At 34.4% G+C, this 23,960-nt stretch overlaps 1 protein-coding gene across 1 annotated transcript in view; it reads right to left on the bottom strand.

The window, feature by feature from the left end:
• Positions 1-22,006, bottom strand: part of Vha14-1 (V-type proton ATPase subunit Vha14-1) — a 33,504-nt gene extending 11,498 nt beyond the window's left edge. Inside the window, exon 1 of the mRNA XM_089106520.1 lies at positions 21,853-22,006. Coding sequence (XP_088962646.1) covers positions 21,853-21,900 — 48 coding nt within the window. The 5' untranslated portion in view covers positions 21,901-22,006. The remainder of the gene's footprint in view (positions 1-21,852) is intronic.
• Between the last annotated feature and the right edge of the window lie 1,954 nt (positions 22,007-23,960).

Raw genomic sequence — 23,960 nt, 5'->3', positions numbered from 1 at the left:
AGATTGGAAAATCTCAATCATCCTTCCCATTTAAAAAAAGGCAAAAAGGCTGAGTGTGCCAATTATAGAGACTTCTCTCAATGACAGTGCAGCCAAATTACTTGCCATCATTCTACTATGGAGGTTCCAAACAGCAAGAGATAAGCAAACACAGGAAAATTAGTCTGGATTCCAGCATGGCAGAGGACGCTAGGATCAGATTTTGCCCTCCCTTTGATCATGCAACAACAAAAAAAAAGGTACAACCTTCCACTCTTCAACATATTCATAAATCACGTTGCTGCCTTCAACACAATTGAACAGCAAACCTTGTGGAAGATTCTCCTTGAAGATGTCATGTAGCAGAAATTTGTTGACATCCCTGGAAGCTTATTACCAAGGACGTGGATCCTGAGTCAGAATCTATGGCAAAGAATGTTCACTGTTTGATGTAGAATGGGGTGTCAAACAAGGCTATATACTTTATCTGGTCCTTTTCAATAATTGTATTCATTGGATCCTTACACACACTGTCTCTGATATTGGAAGAAGTACTACTTGGCAGTAACGTCAGCTTGACAGATCTTAAATACACTGATGATGTAGATCTTCTCACCCCAAACCCAACCTCAGCCCAGCAAATGCTTGACAAAGTGACATATTTCTCAGCCTACCCTGGCCTTTGAATAAACTAAAAGAAAACAAAAGTTCTTGACCTGAACATAACAAGAGACTATCAACTCACCCTATATTGTCTCCCACTTGAAAAAGCTCACAGCTTCATCTATTTGGGATCTGAGATGGATTTCAAAGGAGGATGCAATCAAGATGTCAACAGAAGAACATCTACACTCAATTAAAAGTACTTTCCCAATAATGAGAGATTTTAATGATTATTATTTCTAGTAATATTTCACATGAAAAAACATTTAAAAAAAAGGTTTTTTTTTAAATCATAGTTTTCCTGATTCGATGTTAGGTTTTCCATCATCTGAGGAACTGCCGCTTGGCCTCACACCATGTTCATATTTTTAAGCATTTGATTTGGTCGATCACAACACTCCAATTCATTTATCACTGAATAACTTTGAAGTAGACCCTATCTTAATAAATTTTGTATATGTTTTCTTTCAAATAAATCTGAAGATGCAAAATACAAAAACATTCTCTCTGAGTCCCTCCCTACTTAGCATGGAATTCCTCAAGGAACCTTGTTAGGACCAATCCTACATCTAGTATTGATTAATGAAATTAGTAGGAAATTCCCTCAAATGTGTTAATATGTAGATGACCTGCTGATCCTTGAAGTATGTCATAGAAACATCCCATGTGACCCCCTCAAAATCCTACCCATGTTTTGGATGAAACTAAGAATTTGCATATGAAAGTAAATTCCACTAAGTCAAATATAATGACATTAACTTCTTAAAATTCTTGAAATCCACTCCTGTTTTCTTAGACCCTATCTAACCCAAAATGCTAGTAAATATGTTAAACTCCTCGATGTTACAAATTTCTAATAGTTTTACATAGGACATGCATATTTCAAGGATTCTGGACTTTCCAGACAAAGGATAGTCAAAACTAAAATTTTTGAAATGGATTAAAATGGCAAAATGTTGACAACATTTTCACTGTGAACAACAAAGAAATTTTTGCTGGACTGTTAAAGCTGAGAGGAAGTGGGCCAATCCAGATAGCCTTTGGAGATGCTATTCTTGTGGCACATATGCAACACTGAAAAAAGAAAAGAGTCATATGACCTAGGTCACACAATTACACTCCATATGAATATCGAATTTCGTCCCTATACTTAAGACAATTTCTTCAGTTTTTTGCTTCCATTATCTGAATAGTGTTTTATATGTTTATACATTAAACAAAGTTGAAGAGAAACGAAGAAATAAAGTAAAGAGAATAGTCATGTCAAATGCACCAGGATCTGCCCACAAGCATTACCCAAGTATTTTGACACATGTTGAATTGGGTTCCGATTTGCATCAAACACAGGTAATTTTTTTGTACTGTCGAATTTGTGGGTGAAAACGTTCCAATTTCAGAAAATCGGAGTTTTGTACTATTTTCTGATAAAACTTCTAACTTCTAATCGAACAGTTAGATTCCTAGATGCTTTTCCTACATACTGAAACCCTTTTCAAACCAAAAGTCTATAAATTAAACCTTCCAGAGTAGAAAAGTGTTTTATTTAACTGCTGAATCATTGGTGCCTTTACCCTAGTATCATTAAGTACAAAAAAGTCCAAACTATAGGTTTCAGTCAAATTATAAAAAGATGGCCCACTACTAATAACTAAAATTAGTCAAGAAAAATTATCAAAAGCTATGAATTATTAGAAACACAAACAAAACTTGGCACAAAATTTCACAAATAGTACTGTGACCAGGAGTAAACTGGTGCCAGTTTGGAACTTTTACAGCCACTTCTCTGGAGAGTCAGGATCTAAAAGGGACATTGGGAGGCAAGAGGAATTTCTTATAGATGGGATAGAGGAGGAGGATTGAGCCAAATTTCATGCAGAGTTTCTCACAATGTATAGACAGGGGGTCAAGTTCAAATCATGGTTGTAGCAGTAGCTGCAAGCTAGTAAAGAACAAACTACAGCCCATAGTCACTAAAAGTGAAAAAACACATTTTGGAAAAAAAACTAGCAAGTGAAAAAACATTGCCATCTGACACTGATTCAGAAATGGTAAATATTATTTCAATTCGTTTTAAAAGTAAAAGTTTATTGCGAAAAGAAATTTATGATGATTTCTATGTGCCTCCTTGAACCTCAAGGCAAATCACTTTTTTGCATGGGTAGCACTGATCTGCCTCCGGGTTTTTTTCAGGCCTATCGGGTTCCAAGAACATCATAGTCTTAATGACTCATTGAAAAACTATTTCTCATATCTACCTGCTTTTTATAAATTTCGCCATCTGCAAGTGCCATATAGCATCAAAAGTGGCATTTTTTGTGCTATTTCTCAAGGGGTGGGGCTAGCGGGCTACCAAAATATCGTAGGCAGATTTTTTATAGCTCATATAAAAGATATGGCTCATATCTACGTTCTTCCTATAAATTCTACCATCTGCAAGTTCCAAATGGCACTAAAAACAGCATTTTTGGTGCCATGTCTCAAGTGGAAAAGCTGGGACTCGTGGACTAGCAGATATTTTAAGGGTGATGTTTAGTGGCTCATTTGAACACTATTGCTCACATCTACGGGCTTTTTGTCAATTTTACCATGCGTAAGTGCAATACTACACTGAAAACAACACTTTTGAAAAAAAGCATTTTGAAAAAAATGCATAGTGAAAAAAATGCCCTCTGACACTAATTTAGGAATGGTAACTATTATTTCAATTAGTCTTAAAAATAAAAATTTATTGCAAAAAGAAATTTATGATGATTTCTATGTGCCTCCTTGAACAACAAGGAAAATCACTTTTTTGCATGGGTAGCACTGATCCTCTCCCATTCTTTTTTTTCTGTTTTCGAGGCCTAGCAGGTTACCAGAACATCATAGAGAGATGCTTAAAAACTCATTCAAAAGCTATTTCTCATGTGTACATGGTTTTTATAAATTCTGTCATCTGAAAGTGCTGTATGGCATGAAAAATGGCACTTTTTATGCCATTTCTCAAGGGGCGGGGCTAGTTGGCTACCAGAACATCATAGATATATTTTTAATAGCTCGTATAAAAGATATTTCTCATATCTACGTTCCTATAAATTACACCATATGCAAGTTTCAAATGGGACTAAAAACGACACTTTCGGTGCCATGTCTCAAGTGGAAAACCTGGAGCTAGTGAGCTACGAGAGCTTTTTAGAGTGATAAGTAATGGCTCATTTGAAAAACACTTGCTCATATCTATGCACTTTTTATCAATTCTACCATCTGTAAGTGAGACATAGCACTGAAAACAACACTTTTGGTGCCACTTCTTAGGTGGAAAATCTTGGAAGTATAAAACAGTATTATAATAATAATTATGGTCTGAATCCCTTAACTGGAGGTTTGCAGAAACACCTCCTATACGCTTCTCCTCCAGCCCCCCTTAACAAGCTATGCAATTGAAGTCCTACAAACACCAATATATTAAATTAGATTATTAGAAGCTTGGTTCTGTTAGTACAGCACTGGACTTCAAATTAGATTATCTTGTGTTAGATTCCTGCAAGGGTTATTTTTTTCAATCATGGTTTTCTACCTTCTTATGATTACTTTTCAGATAATCCACTATTTTTGCAAATGTGATGCACTCATTTTTTAAAGCATATCCCAGGAAGGCTCATTTTAAAGCTATTACACATAACTATGTGATTTTTATCAATTCTACAATCCATAAGTGCCATGTAGCACTAAAAACGGCATTTTTGGTGCCACTTCTTAAGTGGAAAAGTTTGGAAGCATAAATGGTACCATTGCAATAATTATAGTCTAAAGCCCTTAACTGGAGTAAGAACCCCTCACGTATATTCCCCTCCAAACCCTCTTATTAAGTTTCAAAAATTGTTAAACATCTTAAAAGTAAAAGATTGTTGCAAAAATAAATTCGCTAAAACTAAACTTTTCAACTAAAAATCTACCAAAAATTAAGCTCGAATGATCAACAGTTTTGAATTGAACCTTCAAACTTCACTTTGCAATGATGTCTGTGTGCTAGTTCTAACAATGGTAATTGAGGGGAAGGGATGTGTTTGCCCCCTTAGTTTTTTGCTCCTGTATAGGTCTTGAAAAACACCTTTTTGTGGTGATTTCATTGGAAAAGGTGCTTTTTCATTTGAAAAAAATGGGGGAAGCAACTGAAAGTGCACTTTATGGGAATATGCTATCAAGTCAAATTTATGAAAAGTAATTAGGTATAAAAATAAACTTTTAAATGAGCCCTTAAACAGCTCTCTTTTATTACAGTAGCCTTCAAGTTTCTGCTAGTCAGTTGGCAATTTATAAAGCCTTGTCTTCATTATACCTTTCAGGCAAAGTTGGCAGAGTAAAAATGGCTTTTTGTTCATTGAACAACAAACTTTCCTGAAAAACCTGTATTGTTTTGTAAAGTATGGATAATAAACTTTTTGTTATAAACTGACAGTTTTTCATATCTGTCAAGGTTTTCTGCAATGTTTTTTAGAGGAGTCTTATCTCCCCTAGATTGGTGATGATTAGAAATTATATGAAAAATAATGTTTCAACTAACTTCAGTTTTCAACTGAAAGTAAGGAGCAGCATTAAAACTTAAAACAAACAGAAATTATTCCACATAGATGAAAAAGATCATGGCAGCGTTGTTTCTAAATTAAATTTTAATCAAAAACAAGCAAATACTAATTTAAAAAACAAAGTCCAAGGGAAGTAAAAAGCGATGTTGAAACTTAAAACAGACAAAAATTATTACTTCACAGCCTATCTAATATATATATATCAATAAAACTAGAAGAAATAAACCAACTAATGATGTTTCCGTATGTTTCTAGGATTAGGCCTACAGAAAAATAGCACTTTACTGAAAACACAAATAATATAGGACTTTCGTTACAGTAAAAGCAAACCAACTAAGGACAATTTCTACAGAATAAAAATAAAACATTTTAGGATTGTTGATTTATTTATTTTTTTATTTAGTTTGCTATCAATTTTGCACAATGGCTCAGTTCAATGACTGGCTCTTGTTTTGGTTCTGAAAAGGACATGTCATGATTAGTTTATAGACAAGTTCAAAGTAAAGAGATCTTGATAGTATTAGGACTATAGATTAGCTTTAAAATTTGTACCATAACTTGAAATTCACTGTTGTATAGAGAGAAATAACTGGCTATGTACTCACTTTTGACTCAATCAATCAATCAATTTATTAATACTAAAAAAGAAAAACAAATACAAATACAAGCATAAGGTTTTTACACGGCCAAGAAGCTCAGCTTGTAAAGGGACTCCCAAATCAATATTCCTGTTTTTATACTTGACTTTTATGTTTTAAGTAAAGCACTAGTTTTCTACAATCTTAGAAACATGGGGAAACATAATTAGTTGGTTTATTTTTACTATTTTTATTGACATATATTAGATAGGCTGTGAAGTAATAATTTTTGTCCAATTTTAAGTTTAAACTTTGCTCTTTACCTCCCTAAGAAAACCTTTGTTTTTTTAAATTAATATTTCTCAACAAAAAGAGGAAGGCAATGGGAAATTTCTGTAGATGACTTGTAGTGATCTTTTTTGAGCCCATTCAATTTTTTTACTATCTTCTTTTGTTAGAGCAAAATGCCAAACAGGACATGCATATTCTAAAAGGGGCAGATAAACAAGCAGAAAATCAATTTCAGTTTAATCTTTGGAACCCAGAATTTCTTTAGGGTTTTCAGCTTTTGGATAGCACCATTTGTCTTTTTCACAATCAATCTTGTATTTTCATGACAGGCAAGACCAGAAAAGATCACCGCCCCTAGTGGGGTAGTGCTGTCCCTGAAGAGGTTTGGGTCTATAGGTAGTTCAAATTCAGGTTGGATTTTGTAATAAATGTAAATGCCATTACTGAGCATTGGTCTTTATTTACCACAATATTCAGTTTTGCTGCTTCAACGTTAACTTGTTCAATGTAATTGAAAGTTTGGTTTTTACTAAATCCAGATAATACTTCAGCTAGGGAAAGATCATCTGGTGCTAGGCATATTCCCCCCTCACCTGGAAAATTCCCTCATAGTAAAAAATGATCAGCCACAGAGAAAGTATGGTAAATAAAAATAATGAAAATAATAAAGAATTTTGAAATGTTCTGCCTATGTTCTAAAATACAGGCAGAATGTGTGGTGTAGAACAAGGGTCAACAGCTCATTGTAATTCTTCTTAAAATAATTTTTTTTTCTTATTATTCACAAAAAGACTGTTTTAGATCAAAATGTCACTGACCCAAATGTCCCTTAAATATTCACATTGTAGTTGATTTTGACCCAAAGCCAAAAAAGGTTGCCAACCCCTTTTAGATCATAAAGAATTTTGAGAGAATAAAGAATTTTGAAATGTTCCACCTATGTTCCAAAATACAGACAGAATGTGTGGTGTAGAACAAGGGTCAACAGCTCATTGTAATTATTCTTAAAATAAAATCTTTCTTATTATACGATACGAATTTATTATGTCAAATAACAAGAATTAAATGAGACACAATATAATTTAAATAATCACTCTTCCTTGTCACTTATTTATTAAAATGAGACATAAAATACTGTCAAAAAGACAATCTGTATTGGTTGGTAGCCACGGGCTTACAAGGCTTGAGTTTATTTTGGTGCCTTGTATTACACCCTGTTCTTGCTGGTTCAGGGAGCAAATCTCGATGGCTGCTGGACCCCAAAAGCTTCTGTCCAAAGGCCATTGTAAGCTGGTGTCGCCTGGCATCAAGTCCATCTAGGCCAAGGATTTTAAGGCTATCATCATAATTTGTGAATTCCGGACCTAATATCACATGGGTAGCTTGTTTCTGCACATTCTCAAGGTCATTTCATTGCTCTTTACTTAGCCCCGGATGCCACACAGGGCAAGCATACTCTAAAATACTTCGAATGTACAGTTTATAAAAATTCAACAGTGAAAAACGACTAAAACCGAATCGCCGCGTTATGACTAGATTATGCAACGCTATTTTTACCTTCTTGATACAATTATTTAGTTGTTTTATCCCTGACGTTTTTTCATTAAAAGTTAAACATAAAGTTGCCGTGTTATTTACAATTAACACAATTATACCACTTTGACTAGGAACTTTTTTTTTTAACGAGACTCTCATAAGTGCTGACTTTTCCTATTAATTGAAAGCCGTTTTTCTTCACAGTCAGCTTCCAAACAGCGAACAATGCCATCCGTACTAATCATGGATCCTAGCTTATGAAGTATCATCAATGATAAATCATCTGCAAACTTAGCTCTGTTTTCATGCCAAGTCGCAATTTTGTTACAGTATTAAAAATAAAACAGGTCCCGTTTTGGTGCCTTGGAGTATTCCACAGAAAACTTCAAGAACATCCAATTGTACCCCATCAGTGCTAACACACCGTTGCCGTCCATGTAAAAAAAACTATAAACTATCCGACTTAAAAAAGGTCTAAAATCTGTCATTGACTCAAGAATATCTGGATGGCTTGATTTGTTGAAAACCTTTTCTAAGTCTGCTTGCAATATTTCTACAAATGCATCTTTATTTTCAAGATACTCCAGGGCTTCTTCCACAATTTTGATGAGATAATGTACTGTGCTAGATTCTCTGATAAACCCATACTGACAGGGATCTATTTTATCACAGAAATCTTCTAGTAACCATTTCTTTAGAAAATGTTCGAAAACTTTAGATACAATAGGGGTCAAAGATATAGGTCGTAGGTCACTCACCCCTTTTGGATTCGAAATTTTAGGTATTGGCGTTAAAACTGCTTTTTTCCAATCATCTGGAAAGGTACCACTCAAAATACATTGGTTTAAAAAGGCTGTCAGAGGTTCAGCTAGAAAGGCTGCGCTTTCTTTATACAAGGTTGCTGGAATGTCTCCAGGGTAAGTTGCCTTATTGGGGTCAAGTCTCTCAAAAACCTTTGCAACTTTATGAGGGAAAATCACGGGTATTTCAGATGAAACAGCCAAGGTGGGAACATTGGAAATTGGTGGATTGCTTCTGCAAATACTAGCAAAATACTTATTAATAGCGTTTGTGTTGAGCTTATTCCCAGATTTATTGTATACGCTTACACTTACAGAGCCAGTGAGAAGCCGTATTCCTTTATAGTAAACGGCTGGATTTGTGGTCATGAGCACATTCATTTTTGAACTGTATGACTTCTCAGCCAATTTACATTCATAGACCACTTGATTTCTCAGCTTGGAAGCTTCACCTATCTTCCGCTTTTTATGGAGCCTGTTGTGTTTGCGTATCAGCCTTTTCAGGCACGAGTTAACCCAGGGCTTGTCAGCTGAGTTTACTGTGATTGTCTTCTCTGGAAAATACACATCATAAGCTATCCCTATTTCAGTGGAAAATATTCTATAAATGTCATTGACATTGCAGTTTTCGTACAAACTTTTCCAGTTTTTCGAAATAGCCTATTTAGCGAATAGCTCTTTTTCAGACTCAGTCAGAGGCCGGCTCGAAAAAATTCACCTGGTTCCTATTCTATTTTCTTCCCTTGGACACCAGTGCATATAGAAGTGTGTACTTTTACCAAGACTCGGCAACGTCACTGGATCACTATAGAAATCGGAAATACCTGTGCAGATGAGATCAATGACAGACTTTTGAGTTGTCTTTTCACAAACAACTTGCTTCAAGCTTAGTGATCGTTCAATCCAGCTGGGTAGTAGGTTGTTGAAGTCACCCATAAGAACCACAGAACTGTTTGGGTGTCTCAATTTAATCTCATCCAAACATGCTTGTAGATGGGCTATGAGCTCCCGCCTGTAACTCAACCATGGCGGAAAATAGAGTACTCCAACTACGATCAAGGAAAACTTACGGGGAAGAACTTTTGGTCTCAATATTACCCACAAAGAGTCTTCATATATCTGATGCGGTATATCGTTTTGAATGTACATACCTACTCCTCCTCCATGTGTGATAACAGCACCTTCCTTGTTTCACCTACTCTTGATTAGAAAATTATAGTTACTTATCTGGGCGTTAAACTCATCGACAGACCACGTCTCTGTTATGCAGCAAATATCAATTCTATTGTCATTTAGTCTTGTCAAAAGTTCTGTCACTTTATTGCTTAGAGACAGGGCATTAACAAGGAGAAAAGAGGGGAGATTGTAGGAACTAGCTATTTCTTTCTTTTTATGTACCTGGGGTAGATTGCCAAAAACTGCTGGAAGTTTCCCAAATTATTAGAACTTGTTGAGACAATGGGCGTGGGGGCTGCAGGGACCCCAAGAGATGGCCAGTGGCTCGCCATACTCCAGTTGGGAGGGAGAACTGGGCTGGGTTGAACCAGTTGCCTGTTACCTAAGAAGAAAGAAGGAGCAGCATTTTGGCTAGGGTACATTAAATACAATTATTCACAAAAAAACTGTTTTAGATCAAAATGTCACTGACCCAAATGTCCCTTAAATATTCACAATGTAGTTGATTTTGACCCAAAGTCAAAAAAGGTTGCCAACCCATTTTAGATCATCTGGCATATATCATTTACCTATTTTTACATTTTATTTTTTCCATGTGTCTGGGGGTTGAGTTGTCATAGCAGGGTAAGATGAAGTGGTACTTATTTAGTAGCTGGACAACATGCAAGAAGTGAAGTTTGGTTAATGCTAATGAAATAAAACGAAGTATGATAGGTACCTTTTCCCCCTTTAACCTAAAAAAACTAAAGTTTAAATATTTTTCACAGAGTGAGCAATACCTCACTAGGAAGCGGAAACCTGTTTTTCAATAGGATCTTTGAGATTCTATATGTTGTTCTTCTTACATGTTGCCCGGCTACTATATAAGTACCAATGAAGTTTTATACTGGGGTTTTGGGCAAACTTTTTAGACATTTTGAAATTTTTGAGCAAAATAAATACTCAAATTTTGATTCAATATCATAAAGGTCAGAGGAGGACTGGATAGGAGAAAACAAACCTAAGGGAGGCTGATTTCCCAACAGTAGCTTTTGGTCTTTAGAAAGAGCACTAGAACTTTCAATTTCCAGTCAAATTAGCTATGTCTCAAGTTTCTAAGATAGCCTTTGTTGTAAAACAGCCTTTTCTATTTGAGGTGGGTGGAAAAACGTTGTTTGGCACTTTTCTGGCCATTTTGAGAGAATGCAATATCTTCATTTATTCTCCTTCCACATAGGGGTTCTGTTATCCTAATGTTTCAGATAAATTTCAGGCTAATCAAAAAAAAATTGGCTTTTTGGAGGCCCCTTTGTTAGAGAAGGAACCAATCCTTTGAATAGTTTATCTTGCACATTAGTCCCATTGGCCCAGGGACTTATGACAACAATTTTTAAATTGACCAGGAAAAAAGTTTTGCAGAAACATGAAAAAAAAAACTGTAGGATATTCTACCACATATTCTGCCTATACTTGGAATCTAGGTAGATTAAATAAAAAAAATAAGTCTTTTAAACTGAAAGTAAGGAGCAACATTAAAACTTAAAACGAACAGAAATTATTCCGTACATGAAAGGGGCTGTCCCCTCCTCAACGCTTCGCTTTTTACGCTAAAGTTTTTTATTGTTTTAAAAAATAAAGTTGTGAGACAGAGTCAAACTTTAACATAAAGAGCGAGGCGTTGAGGAGGAGACAGCCCCTTTCATATACGGAATAATTTCTGTTTCTTTTAAGTTTTAATGTCGCTCCTTACTTCCAGTTTAAAAAACTTGTTTTTTTTAATTTTATTTCTGATCGTTTTCTAGTTAATGCAGCTTTTACTTGTAGGGGATGTATTCACTTGTAGGGGATGTTTCCCCCCTCTTTAAAAAATCGGATAAATTTTCTCAGGCTCGTAGCCTTTGATGAGTAATACTAAACCTAATAAAATGTATATATTTAGAATCAGCATTATAAGCCCATTCTTTTGATACATTTATTGACATCAAAATTCCGTTTTTAAAAGTTTCAATTACTATTGAGCCGTATCGCTTGTTTTTTTTTATTGTTTTTTTTTATTACGGATATGTTATTAAGCATTTGAGGGGGTTCTCCCCTTAGTCAATACCACGCTCTTTACGTTAAAAGTTAAAAAAAATTTTAATTCACAAAACCCTGAATCACAAAGGCCGTTTAATTATAATATATAGCTCTTTTGAAAGCACTAAAAAAAACTGTAGTGTAAAGAGCGAGGTATTGACTTGGGGGAGAACCCCCTCACATATGTTATAATTTCTGTTCGTTTTAAGTTCTAATGTTGCTTCTTACTTTTATTTTTTATTTAATTTCTGCTCATTTTTTAAATAATGCTTGGAAATCTGGCGCCCCCATCATAGAAATGTCCCTTACCCCAAAGAAACATCCTCCACGGAAAGATTCTCCAGAGTAACCCCCTCCTCTAGCCCCCCCCCCTCCAGAAAAAATCCTTCCTGAAAATGTCTGTATACTTCCCAATAACCAATAAATAATGCTGGCAAGTCTGGTGCCCCCTTCATGGCAGTTTCCCTTCCCCCATGAAAACTTCCTTCACGGAAAGATCCTCAAACATAACCCCGACCCACTCCCCCCTACTACCAGAAAAAACCCTCCTGAAAACTTCTGTATACTTCCCAATAACCAATACTATGTGTTAACATTGGGTAAAGTTCATAACTTTTAGCCCTCCCCCTGGGGACTTCAGGGGATTAAGTCATCCTAAAAGACATATTTATGATATTTTCGACCATGTTGAACAAAATGGCTATCTCAAAATTTTGATTGGGTGACTTTGAGAAAAAAATAAGCGTGGGAGGGGGCCTAGTTGCCCTCCATTTTTTTTGTCATTTGAAAAAAGAACTAGAACTTTTAATTTCCGTTCCAATGAGCCCTCCCACGATATTCTAGGACCACTGGGTCGATACAATCACCCCTGAAAAAGAAAGAAAACAAAAAAACACGCATCCATGATCTTTCTTCTGGCAAAAAATACAAAATTCCACATTTTTGCAGATAGGAGCTTGAAAACTCTGCAGTAGGGTTCTCTGATACGCTGAATATGACGGTGTAATTTTCATTAAGGTTCTAAAACTTTTAGGGGGTCTTTCCCCTTTTTTTGAAAATCAGCCAAATTTTCTCAGGCGCGTAACTTTTGATGGGTAGGACTAAACTTGATGAAACTTATATATTTGAAATCAGCATTGAAATCTGATTCTTTTGATGTATGTATTGGTATCAAAAACCCGTTTTCTAGAGTTTTGGTTACCATTGAGCCGGGTTGCTCCTTACTTACAGTTCATTACCATGAACTGTTTGATAGATTATTCCAAGAATCCTTTTTTCTTCATTATTTTATTTGTCATACTTCCTTTGTGCCTGCTTAATTTTGAATGTGGGGGAATTTATTATGGGGGAGGAGGATTTTCTAGGTGGAATAAGCCAGACCCAATCATCTGTATACTTTTATCTTTTGTCTAGCACTGTAGCTATTTCACTGATCATGAGGAGGAATCATGAGGAGGAACTGATCACTGTTCCTTGCAGAAAACTGGCAAAGAGGAGGAAAATTATTTTGTTTTACAATTTGTTCTCAGTTTAACTAGAAAGCTGTATACAATATCAAAAAAACATTCAGGAATGTGTTCCTTCATCACATTTTCCAGTAGAATCTTGTGATCAACAAGATCAAAGTTTTTTCTGATATATTGCAATTAAATGTCTCCCTTTCCTAGGCTTGTTTAGATGTTTTAAAATGAAATTGATTAAACTAACTAGATTGTGAACAGTTGAAAACTTCAGAATGATGCTTATCAATTACTTCTGATAACACTTCAAATACTTATCAATTACTTCTGAAAGATATTTTTTTCTTAACCACAAAGCAACAAGATTCTCATTATCTTAGCTTAAGACCATTTTGAGAGTCAGTAGCCAGGTTAGGTGATGAAAACTTTCTGAATCTATGGTCTAGAATATACGTGGGAAGCTTGGTATCCAGCTAATGCAATCTCTACCCTTTCCTTATTTCCAAGAAATAGAAAATTACATAGATGACAGGTCTAAACCTATCTATATTTTGACAATTGCTTCAGCTTTGGGTTTTTGGTCTCTTTTTCATTGGCTCTAGTTTTTGAAGATATGGTTTCTCTTACTTCAGCAGGATTTTAGATGATATCAAGACTTTTCCTTTAAGTTAAAGAAATTGATTTACTAATCTTTAAAACCTAATAAGCTAAATGATGACTGAGCAAAAGTATGACGCTAAAACAATTTCCTTGTACCTCATTTGAGTAGTAGCCCTTACATCTATTTCTCAAGGTTTCACTTTAAAAAGTAAAGATCCCAAAGGGTCATCAATAGTCAATGCTCTTTGAAGGGGAGAGGTATGGAGGTTCAAAGGAATCATTGAGGTTCTGGATTCCTTAATGAGAGTTTTATTTGACTTTCTGAACTGGGCTACTTTCAAAGATGGACAAAAGACTTCATTTCTATTCTAACAACAAATCCATATTTATCATTATTCCTTATCTGTGCTTGCTGTGTTGCCAAATGATGCACATTTGCGCCATTTGGGTGCTTTTTTTGAGGTGATTGTGCATTGAATTTTTCCAATTGGCACATTGTGCTGATTTCATGCATGTAAAAAAAATTTGGTTCAAAGTGGGTGCATTTTGCCTTCACAATAACAATGACAAAACTCATTGAAATGCTGAACTCATTGAAACTCACAGTGGGTGCATTTTTTCTTTGCAATCACAATGACAAAACAATGAAAATGAAACTCATGGGGAAATTTTGGGTGATATGGAAGAAGGGTTTACTGTTTTTTAGAAGTTAAATTTATATTTTATTTCTTTGTTGTTTAACTTTTAAATGATCTTGAATACTAGTCAAAGGTAATTATAATATTTGATTAAAAAATGTACAAAACTAATTTGAAGTTCATTAAAAGGGAAGCACAAATAAAATAACTATTGAAGGACCTTGCCAAGTACAATTTTGTCTCATATGTATGTCTTTGGCTTCTGTTTCATGACAAAAAATCTCAGAACATTGTCTTTGGCCTGCAATTTTATAGATAGTCGCATTAATAAACAGCCAGCGTGATTTCTTATCTTTGACTTGGTTGTTCTTGTCATTCTTGCTTATATTTTGAAAGCTACAAAACATTTTCTTCACATAACTAAGTTTGAGAATTTACATCTTTTTGAAGCTTAGAATTGCAATGTCATAAAAACACTATACAAGGAAGTAAAATTCGATGTTACTTACCTAAATGATATTTTGGAGAGGTGTTACCTTCAAGGATCATGCTTCTCTTTTGTTCGTCATTAGAAAATCCTATCTATTAGTTATCTTTGTCAAATGCACCTTTAACTTCCAAGTTTTTTATTTATTTATTAATACCAAGATACGGTAAGCTTTAACAAGCTTGTTGCACAAAACAATTATAAAAAAGTCTATAACAATGTCAATGACGTAACAAAAACATACAGTAACTGAAAAACATTGGAAAAATAATATTACTGAAACATACAATAACATACCAACTTAACTGAAACATATCTGTTAATAATTGAAACCTACCAAAAAGTAAGCCTACAAAATAACTGTCACACTGTCACAAATCAGGTAATACAAAAGTAAAAATAATCTCAAAATGGATTGTGATAGGACCTAGTATAGAAATCTGTAGAGGCTAAACTACTTTTGAAAGACTGGACCGTGGTACTTGCAACTATTTCTGATGGAAGTGAATTCCAAGTCTTCCACACTTGGCTAGACAAAGAGTTTTGGCCTAATCTTTTCTGTGAACATGGTGGGTAAATTTTGTGTTGGTGTTGATGGGTACTACTGTATTCTGTTATAGTGAAAAAGTGAGTTGGGGTGATATTATCGATATTCCTAACAATGCCAAATGTATTTATTACGTCTGCTCTATCACGTCTAAACTGGAGAGAAGGCAACTGTAGTCTTTGCATTCTCTGGTGGTAAGGTAGATGACTTAGGTACGGTATGAGTTTGGTGGCCCTACGTTGCAATCTCTCAACCCTCTCTATCTCTCTTATTAAGGGGATACCATACTGATGAGCAATACTCAAGTACTGGACATACAGTGGATACATAAAGTGAGATCAGTGAATGAAGATTTAAACTTAGAAAAAGTACGCCTTAGACATAATAATTGGTAATTAGCCTTATGGGTGATATCTGATACATGTTTATTAAATTTGAGACTTGAATCAAAACAAATCCCAAGGTCACAAACATATTCTACACTTGAAATTAATTTACCAACAACAAAGTAATGGTAATATTGAGGGAGTCTACGCAAATAATGCACATCATTGCACTTTGTTTCATTAATAAACATAGAGTTTGCAGTGCACTACTCGCCCAGAGCAACCGAATCCTCTTGAAGTAAAGAAATCTCATGTTCACTCATGACTGGCCTTTAGATAATTACATCCTCTGTAAACATTTTTATGGTCAAATTCCTAACAACGCCTGGTAAATCATTGATAAAAAGGCAGAAGAGTACTGGCCCAAGACAACTGCCTTGTGGAACTGCACTTATGACAGACATAGGTGATGACAAAGCATCATCTACTGCAACTTCTTGGGTTCTATTTGTAAGATAATCTGTTATCCATGCTTTAGTTTGTGGGCCTATACCATATTGTTGACATTTGTTTATCAGAAGTGGAATGGAAATTTTCTCGAATGCTTTGGAAAGGTCAATATAAATACAATCAAACAAAATACCCTTATCAGTTATCGATTGAAAATCACAAATCACCTCAAGAAGTTGCGCGTTACAAGATTGTCGTTTACGGAAACCATGCTGAGCAGAATGCCATAAGTTGTTTTCCTCAAAATGTGCTTGGATTCTTCCCATCACAATTTCCTCCATTATATTGCAAAAGATTGATGTATTTGATATTGGTCTGTAATTGTTGAAATGGGATTTTGAACCATTCTTGTACAGCTGCCTAATGATAGTTCTTTTCCAAGCTGAAGGACATTCACCAGATGAGAGACAACGATTAAAGATATATGTGGGTGGTCAAGCAAGAACTGATGCAGGTTCACGTAACATCACATTAGAAAATCCATCAATATCTGGTACCTTTCCTGAATCTAAATTTCGGAGTGTCAGATAAACCTGTTGGACTGTAAACTCTGAATCAACAAATTATTTAGTTAAATCTAGAGGAATAAACTGAGCATGTGTTTTGGTGTGTGTTTGAGTAAAAACTGAACCAAATACCTTATTGAAAAGTTGTGATTTTACAAAATCATCATCAATATGTAAAAAAGTTTCGGGATCTATAAAGGAAGTGGATGATGGGGATTGTGAAATTTGATTCCTTCTCACATATTTCCAAAATATTTTTGGGCAACTTTGGACTGATGCTATAACATTTGTCTCCACCTCTTGACAGTTTAAACGAAGGAATTTAGTTGCTCTATTTCTAGTTCTTTTATAATTTAACCAAGAATCTAAGGTTTTAAATCTTAAATGATCACGCCACCTATCACCTTTTTCTTTTACCATTTGTACAATATACCAAGGAAGGATCTGTCTATTTTCAAAAAACTGTTCCTAGTATATATTGGTACATATTGACCCTTACCTTCTATAAGGGCCTGCTTAATAAAATCAAAGATGCATCAACAGTAGCATTACATTGCTGCAACTCCTCTCGTATAGAAAGAGATGAAATATAATCTGAAAATGCAATGTAATTTCCTTTATCATAATCATATTTGGGAGAATGATTTGGAATATCAGAACAACCTACCACACAATTTAGAGATATCACCAATACCAAGTGATCACTTTTTCCTAGTGGTGGCAAAAATTCAACACTAGTAACATCATCTGGTGATTTTGTAATTACAAGGTCTAAAACTGAAGGGGTTGATTTAACACACAAACGAGTAGGGTTTTGAATGTGCTGATACAAATAATGTTCTTGTAAAGTTTCTAGGAAATGATTTTCAATTGACTCATCAGGAAGTTGTGTTGTACCCAATGTCCAATCAATAGATGGTAGGTTATAGTCACCAACTACTAAAAACTTAGAACTAGATAGAAAGAAAGTGGATAAATACTGCAATATTTTTCTATTATTAAATGAAGACAATTCACAAACACTAGGACTACGATAAATGTCTACAACTCTAAAAGCAATTGAGGACCCAGGTAATTTCACATCAACTACTAAGGATTCACTTATAATTGAAGAAATTGAATCATTAACTTCAATATACTTTAATGAGGTATGAACATAAATGAAAATTCCATGCTTATAGTTATTATTTATAATGAGATTATAATCAGGCACTTGCTGGAAAAATACAGCTGGGTGCTGAAAATTCTTGGGGTAGTGATTCTGTGATAACAATAACATGGGGTTTGCGGGTTGATATTAGGACATGAAATTCATCAATTTTTGTAGATAAACAGTCTGCATTTGTATACAGAACAGATAAATTACTTTGCTTGTTAATACTATATAAAGGCAGGGAATAGGTTTTTAAAGGGCCATTCTGTTGTTTGGGGTAATGGCAACCCGTTTTAGCACTTTTTTTGTCACTATACAGCCATTTTTAATTCCTAAATTTTGCTCACCAGCAGCAGCAGCTCTTTTCTTGATTTCTTCTGCTAATTCTTTTCTGTGTGCCCGGTCTTCTTTTTAGGTATCTGCATAGAAACGAATGTCTCCCTTTTTAATGTGGGACTGTGTTAGGATGTCAATTTTAGTTTTAAAGGAACTGACTGAGAACGGTAAGGGATCTGGTCAATTGGATGAGTTGGGAGCATTTGAGTTGGGGTTAGTCCTTGTCAGCCTTTGCAAATTGGTCACTGCACCTACATCAATTTGAAACATATTTTTAAGAAAATTTTGTAAGAACTGTAAGTCATTGGTTTAGGGTGGAACACCATATGTAACTAAATTCATACGTCTTTTCAGTCTGTCATTTTCTTGTAGCACCATCTTTTGAACTTCAGTTTTTAGCTTAATGTCAATGGTATGATTGACCATTTTCTCAACATTGGCCATGGACACCTTAGATGAGATAATATTTTCTAGACTCTTAACTCTAGCATTAATACCTTCAAGAGAGGTGCAAATTACATTTTGAAAACAAACATACATATCTTTCATTTCACTACAGTGCTCATTAAGAGCTGACTTTAGCAGCTGGGGAAGATCTTACTAGGCTGAACCTCTAGATTTACACATGGGGCATACCAAGGTGCTACCAAGTTGGTCATTCATTTTTACAAAGATATCATATTCAGAGGAGGACATTGATAGGCATTGTGCACACAACCATTGGTTACATTTATTGCACTGTATAGCACAAGAACTGTTGTCAAGCAAACACCCAGCAACAACACATTTATCAATACCCTTTTTAGGAGTAATTGGTTTCTGACGTTAGTTACTTTGTGGAAGGGGCATCACACTAGTAAATAGGCTACTGAACTGGCTATAATTTCAAAACTTCCAATAGGTGTGCAGATTCTATAATCAATAATCAAGTATACTGAGGCTACCAAGACTACTAAGGTGAGAGGTAACACAACAAAGTAAAACATACACTTGTATAGTTAGTAGTACCACACTGTCACAACTGTAGGCTACTAGTAAACATAGCCAGCAATAAATGAGGAATAAAAATCCAAATAAGCTCACTCTATGGAACTAATCAAAATGTAGGAGAAGAAAACAAACCTTGGCCAATTACATGTGGTAGGTTGTTATTTTTATGTATAGGCTATTTCTGTTTTTAACTGCTTTTCTTATTTATACAATATGATGATTGTTGTGGCACTATTGATCATATTGGTATTAGTCATATTGTATTGTATTGGTGGCGTATTGATCACATGCTGAAGAAAAGAAAGTAGTTGATAGATGGTAGGACTGTATAATAAATGAAGTACCCTGGAAAACTTGAGCAGCTATAATTCTCCTCTAACTTCCAACATCAATTGAAAATATTTACTTTAAGCTTCAAACTGTCCAAATTTAAGCTATAATCCTTAAGCCTGTCACTGGGAACTAACCACAATGTATTCCGTACTTTTCTATAATCCCTTGTTGCTGTTGAGTTCTTGGAGTAGCCAAGTATTTGTATGACTTATCCATATTGCAAGACCAGTATACTGAGTACCTATTTCTTTTTTAATTCTTTAATCACAATTTCTATTGTTAATAGGGAATTATTCAGAATATAAGACAGAAAGTAATGTAAAATACCACATTAGATATTGGCAAGTTTTGATTTTTTTAAAAATTTTTATAATACCTGTTTTTATTTAATTCTCTGGCATACCAGAGAACTCAGAAAAATATCTTTCTTGTCAAGCCAGAGACTGAGAATAGAAAATTTTGACCACAAAAGCATATGTACTCAGTCAAAAAATGCTTCACTGTTCCAGATTTTAGAATCTGGTGCTGAAATTTGTCAATGAAGATTGAATCCTACCAATTTTGAGTTCTAGTATTCTGAAAGACCAAATTCACACAATTTGTGCCTATCTGGCAATGTTGTTTCTGAATTTATGTTGTTTTTTTAATAAATGAAAAAAAGTAACATTGTCTCTGAATTTCTGGTTTATTTTTTTTAATATGCTGATGGCACATTTTTGCTTCCCTTGGTGTGCTATCTAATGTCTGGCACCTGGCATCACTATGTGCTTGGTTCATAACACTAAACAAAGCAATTTGAAAAAAATACCAGCATTTGCCTGCTTTTTAATATAAACCAGGGCTAGGCAATACCAAGGTGTAGGTCTAAATTAGGGGCTATGAGAAAGAAACATGTTGAAAAGAAATTCTTACTTCATAATATTCAGAATAGCCTAATTGTAGCTAACACATTCTGCATGCAGCTCTGCTATACTTTACTCCCCCCCCCCCTAATATGTAGACATATAGCCAAAGTTAGATATTGTCCTTTTATTCTCCCAATAGGGTAAAAGACCTCTTTTTGGGAAAGACCACTTTTCTGTGGCATTCCAGAAAAATAGAGATGGGTTTTTGGACCACCCCCATTTTATTAAAGCATGATGCAATGTGAGGATAGTAACAAGAGCCCCACCTTCTTGGTGAAATTTTCACCAATGATTTGTCAGCATAAATTAAAACTGTGGTCTCTGTTTTGACAAGCAATTTAAAAGAAAAAAATATATTTAATATTTGTGATTTACAGAATAGATATCAAGCAATAAAAAATACATTTTTATAATCAGAAGAAAATCAGCTTTCTGTTAATATGTGAATAAAACTCAAGCACTGAAAGTATACAGGTTATACATAAAAATTGGATAATTGGTATTTCCAGAAAGAGGTCCATGTAGGTAAGTCAATATACTAATAATTTTAAGTTTTTGATCCTAAATAATTTTAATAATAACCATATTGATGCATATCTTAGATTTTTTGCTATTCATTGATATATACAATTCTTCTTGATTTTTCTTTGGTAACAAGGTGTGAGGGCTTTAGTTTTACATAATTTTGTTCAATTGAATACTGGTTTTTTAACCTACATGTGTCTTGTTTCAACCCATGCCCTGTAAATTGAACATAACATGACAAAAAGATCCAGAAAAACAGGAGTGCCAGGTGGCAGAATGCATAAGAAATAAATGGGCTAATTTTGGTTAAATATTTGCACATTAATAGGGAAGGGGGTAAAGGCTAGCAGGCCTGTATGCAAAATGTGTTTGCTTCAAAATTATTCTGCATATCCTAGGCTATCATGAACCCAAAATCAATCTAATCTTTCATCCCTTAGTTTTATAACTATCTATCTTAGTTCTGCCCTAGGAATGACATAAGCTTTATATGGATGATAGACAGAGTTATCTATCAACAAATGATAGCCTATGATAATTTTTATATAATCCTAAAAAAAGGATTAGGCTATGCCAGATTTGCTATGTCACTCACTTGGACTATCTGTCTTGGCTTTTCCTATAATTAGTGTATGGCTACATGACTGCAACTACTTGATTTCAATTCAATATCAAGTAGGCTAGAATTGTTTTCTTAACATAGCCTATTTCCTTCTCAATAGCTCCTAATCTAAACCCATATATGGCTCTATAAGAGAGGGGACTGGATTTAAATGTGATGAAAGTAATTATTAAATTTGGAAACTGAAGATAACTGAAGAAGAATTTAACAACATATTCTCTTAGGCCACCATATAACCTAACCAAACAAGCATTCCTTCAATCAATTTTACCTCGTCCCCAATAACAGCAATCAGTCTTCCTCTAGCAGCTGCTGTCATTGTTTGAAAAATATTGTTCTTTTGAGAAATTCTCCAAAACCAGCCTAGATTAACCTAGACTACTTCAAACTCGAATCTTGTGACTAACGTTTTCGTAATTTTACGAGACGACATTTGGTCAGCACTGCCAAATGGTAATGAATTTTGTCATTTCCAGCGTTGCCATCAGACTAAAATAATTCGTAGCGTCCAAACTCTTAAAAACGTAACTTTTGATAGGAAAGTCTCTTTTCAAGGCAGGGTGCCTTAATTTTGCTATCAAGAGCGGTATTTAAAGAGGAGAGGGGGAATGTGTTGCCTCTATACTTTGAAAAATAATTTTTTGCGTAATCTCACTAAAAATCCTCCCTCCAACTTTTAAATGGCGTCTAAAAAGTATATAATAATAACAATTCATGCTTCTTTACCTTCAGGGAATTCCTATTTATTCAACTATAAATGCTGCTTCCAGTTTACCTGCACAAAATAAAGACATCCCCCCCCCCTGTGCATAACCCAAGGCTACTATTTCGCTTATTTTGTTGTTGTTGTCTTTAATTGCCATTATTGGTGTTTTAAACCAAAATTGATGAGTAATAAATACAAGATAAAAGGCGAATCAATAAAAAAAAGACAATTTAGATTTTTCCAGAAAAAAGGTAACCAATTAGATTTTTTTTTGTTAAATTTCAATAAAAACGATCTTAATAAATCCAGCTTCTTAAAAACACCCAAAAAATCATTTTAATCACTCCCTTTCCGTCTAATATTTTAGATCGGCTCGGTCTCAGTCTCACCTCCTCAAGTTTCAAATTTGCATCGCTCCAACATGAAGATTTGAGCAATTCCGAGTGACAGAGTTTTTGTTTTGTTTTTATTTTATCAAACAAAAAATAATTCAATCGTTGTTTTCAGTTCTTATTCAAAACAGCAGTTATGCCTGTTTCCTTTTGTAATTTGAATCTTAGCTCCCAACCAAAATAAAGCAAGAAATAAAAGAATTCTTCGCACAATTCAACCCCAAGAATGTTATCCTAAAGCTGTTTTGATGGGTCTCTCAAGTCCAGGCACATACAAAGATTTTTTAGGGGAGGAGGTCAAACAATAAAAACAAAACTCTTTTTCAAAATGAAATAAAAAGTAGGGATTTTTTTTCTCAAGAATATATGAATATAATCGAACATGAGGGGCACAAAAAGCATTTGGTTTTCCATAACATAAACACCAAATTTACCTGAGTTTTAAATACATAAACGGAAAAAGTCGATGACTTGAGGAAAACAAATAAAAAAGATCAAATTATGCAAAAACGAATCGATTTTTTGTCCCGAATTTTCACTTATATTTATAGATTCTGGAAAAAAAATTTCAATATTTTAATTTTCCAATAAAAAAAAATTACAAGGTCTCATCCAATATTAGAACATAAGTTAACACAGCCTCGGGAAGTGTTCTTACCGTTGTGCTATGCTGATAAAATTGGGAAGTAACTGAACATTCGGAAGTGGTTGAAAAATAGTTCACAAATTAATGAAACTTGTTTGACAAAGAAACAAACGGAAGATGGAACGAAAAGATCAGTGAGTTAATAAAAACGAACTGAAAATGATTTAATTAAAAAAAATTAGGGGGATAATAAGAAACCTATAATTTAATAAAGAAATGCCGAGAAAATAAAAAAAAAACATTTTCAAGGGGTTGGGGCCCAAGTCCATCCTGTTTGGTCCCTATGAATCAGTTTCTAAGTAAACTGTAAGCCAACCCAATACAGATACAAGACTATTTATCTTCTTCATAAAAATGGGCATTAGCCTAGTTGTCTTTTTCTAAAGCCAAATATTTAGTGATTGTCCTTTTCTGATGATTAATTCAAAAAAAATTCCACAAAATAAGTTTTTCAAAGAAAATTAAAGAACTCCATTAAGCAAAAAATGACCAAAAATAAAATAAAATAATCTACCAAGCGTGAAACTACCATAAATCAGCATCGATAAATAAATGAAACCCAAAACGAACAGAAATTACAATAAATAACCGAGTTGAACTCAAAACGAGCAGAAATTAACATAAGTTGGGCTCAA

Source organism: Artemia sp. Qi Xiang Cuo, chromosome 21 (genome assembly GCF_049724085.1).
Source record: "Artemia sp. Qi Xiang Cuo chromosome 21, ASM4972408v1, whole genome shotgun sequence".
NCBI lineage: Eukaryota > Metazoa > Arthropoda > Branchiopoda > Anostraca > Artemiidae > Artemia > Artemia sp. Qi Xiang Cuo.
This window is presented reverse-complemented; position numbering and strand designations above follow the sequence as displayed.